Source organism: Triticum dicoccoides, chromosome 6B, assembly GCF_002162155.2.
Source record: "Triticum dicoccoides isolate Atlit2015 ecotype Zavitan chromosome 6B, WEW_v2.0, whole genome shotgun sequence".
Lineage (NCBI taxonomy): Eukaryota > Viridiplantae > Streptophyta > Magnoliopsida > Poales > Poaceae > Triticum > Triticum dicoccoides.
Genome location: NC_041391.1, coordinates 3,219,241 through 3,220,321, shown reverse-complemented (window position 1 = coordinate 3,220,321; position 1,081 = coordinate 3,219,241). Strand labels below are relative to the sequence as shown.

At 48.7% G+C, this 1,081-nt stretch overlaps 1 protein-coding gene across 1 annotated transcript in view; it reads right to left on the bottom strand.

The window, feature by feature from the left end:
* Window positions 1-657, bottom strand: part of LOC119323434 (protein TsetseEP-like) — a 1,592-nt gene extending 935 nt beyond the window's left edge. Inside the window, exon 1 of the mRNA XM_037597098.1 lies at window positions 176-657. Within this exon, the coding sequence (XP_037452995.1) occupies window positions 176-644 (469 nt within the window). The 5' untranslated portion in view covers window positions 645-657. The remainder of the gene's footprint in view (window positions 1-175) is intronic.
* Window positions 658-1,081: the final 424 nt, after the last annotated feature.

The window sequence follows — 1,081 nt, the reverse complement described above, 5'->3', positions numbered from 1 at the left end:
CCTGGTAATGGTTGAGGGTTTGGGTTTGGTTGTGGGTCTGGCGATGGTTTTGGGTTTGGGTCTGGTAATGGTTGTGGGTTTGGATTAGGCTGCGGTCCTGGTAATGGCTGGGGGTTTGGGTTCGGATGTGGGTCCGGCAATGGTTTCGGGTTTGGGTCTGGTAAAGGTTGTGGATTTGGATCAGGCTGCGGTCCTGGTAATGGCCGAGGGTTTGGGTTTGGCCGTGGATCTGGTAGTGGCCGCGAGTTTGGGTTAGGTTGTGGGTTCATCAACCGTTGCAGGTTTTGGCCCGACAATGGTTGTGGATTCAGGTCAGGGTGTGGTCCTGGTAATGGTTGAGTGTTTGGATCAGGTTGTGGCTCTGGCAGTGGTTGTGGGTTTGTATGAGGTTTAGGCTCGGGTAGCGGTTGCGGCTTTGGGTCTGGTCGTGGTTCTGGCAATGGTTGTGGGTCTGGTAGTGGTTGAGGGTTTGGATCTGGCTGTTTTCCTGGAAGTGGTTCTAGATTTGGGTTTACCTGTGGGCCGTACTGAGGGTCTCTAGTGATCAGGTTGTGCCTCCCCGCAGCAAGAGCAAACGCTGGAAGAAGCATAAACAGCAGCGGTGCTACGAGAAGAGAGGACGAGGGGCGCTTCCTCATCGTCATGGCTAAGCTTGTGTTGCTACGTACTTGCAAGTGTGTGCGCCTCGATCTTCATATTTATAGGCGAATTCAGCCAATCCAAACTGGACAAGCATGCACGCTATTTTCTCCAACTCTGATTGGACTTGTTAGCTTTGCCTTTTGGAGACGCGAGACTGCACGCCTCCGCTTATAGTGCTCCAATAGGAGGCCAATCACAACAAGAAGTTATCTAGGGAAGTTGGAGTAGTGTTCGTCCGGATAGATGTGGCGTTTTTCAGTTGATCGTGGGAGAGCAACATGCAGAAGCATACAGTCAATCGAGTTGTGAACAACCTGATCACTTTCAATAATTATGTTGAACAAATAGCAGTGTAGTAGATGGCTGTGAGCATGAAAATTTTAAATTGTGCTAAAATACTATTTTATTTTATGTTAATTTATAAAATTATGAAAACAAA